The sequence below is a fragment of the Dendroctonus ponderosae genome, unplaced genomic scaffold (genome assembly GCF_020466585.1).
Source record: "Dendroctonus ponderosae isolate FM_Combo_2020 unplaced genomic scaffold, Dpon_F_20191213v2 Dpon_F_20191213_1651, whole genome shotgun sequence".
Taxonomy (NCBI): domain Eukaryota; kingdom Metazoa; phylum Arthropoda; class Insecta; order Coleoptera; family Curculionidae; genus Dendroctonus; species Dendroctonus ponderosae.
Window position 1 is genome coordinate 207 of NW_026017803.1, and position 1,025 is coordinate 1,231.

General features: G+C 38.7%; 1 protein-coding gene across 1 annotated transcript; it reads left to right on the forward strand.

Annotated features, from left to right (window-relative positions):
- Positions 1–373: 373 nt before the first annotated feature.
- On the forward strand, positions 374–1,020 carry LOC125503281 (elongation of very long chain fatty acids protein AAEL008004-like; the record flags this gene model as incomplete). Its single annotated transcript, XM_048663348.1, has 4 exons — positions 374–541; positions 609–692; positions 750–806; positions 860–1,020. Coding segments are annotated over exons 1-4 (392 nt in total), but the record flags the coding sequence as incomplete, so codon positions are not given.
- Positions 1,021–1,025: the final 5 nt, after the last annotated feature.

Sequence of the window (1,025 nt, forward strand, 5' to 3'; positions counted from 1 at the left end):
TCGTTCCTGACCCAGAATCGATTTCAATTGAGAAAAGGTTTTCGATTTTTTATAAGGCGCTTTATGTTCAAATGTATTCGCGTGAAATAGAGCAATTATTTAATAATCATTGCCATGGGATGTCTCAGGAAATTTTCCATCGTAAATGATATTTAAGTACTTTATTCCCCATTAACGATATTTTCCGTGTAATTAAGCTTTAATGTTAGGAAATGTTCCACTGCCATAATTTTTCCATTTACCAGAAAACGGTTTTGGGAGAGAAATTTGGGAATTAAATTTTTTGGTAAAATTTCCATCTCCAACCACCGCGTCAAAGCCAATTAAAACTAATGATAATTGGGTCTGCTGGAAGTGCTTGATGACTGTTTAAAACTAGTTGACGAATTGACTAACTGTTTGCAAAACTAAGCGATTTGTCTGTAATTTCCAGTTCCTCGGACCGAAATTAATGGAAAACCGCAAACCATTCCAGCTAAAGAACACCATGATTGCGTACAATATGTTCCAAGTTATATTTAGCGCGTGGCTATTCTATCAAGTAAGTTGTTGCGAATTTTTTGAACGGCACTTTACAGGGTTTTTAACGTTCTTTTTTTTGGTCGTAGATCGGTATGGGCGGATGGTTTACAGGGGAATACAGCTTCCGATGTCAGCCAGTCGATTACTCAAATAAACCCAGTACAGTGCGAGTAAGTGGTTTGGAGGGCAACTTTTAAATTTGCTTGCATTTTTTTCATGCTTTCCAGATGTTGCACGCCTCATGGTGGTATTTCTTTTCGAAATTCACCGAGTTTTTTGATACGGTAAGGCTTGCAACTGCGAAAAATCCCCGTAAAATATGCGAAGCTTTTTGCAGATATTTTTCGTCTTGCGCAAGAAAAATGACCATATCAGCACTCTACACGTTATCCATCATGGAATTATGCCCATGTCGGTCTGGTTTGGGGTGAAATATTGTCCAGGTAGGAAAAATTCACTATCACCTTCCCCATGGGCGGATCCAGCTTTTAAGTCAGGGGGGG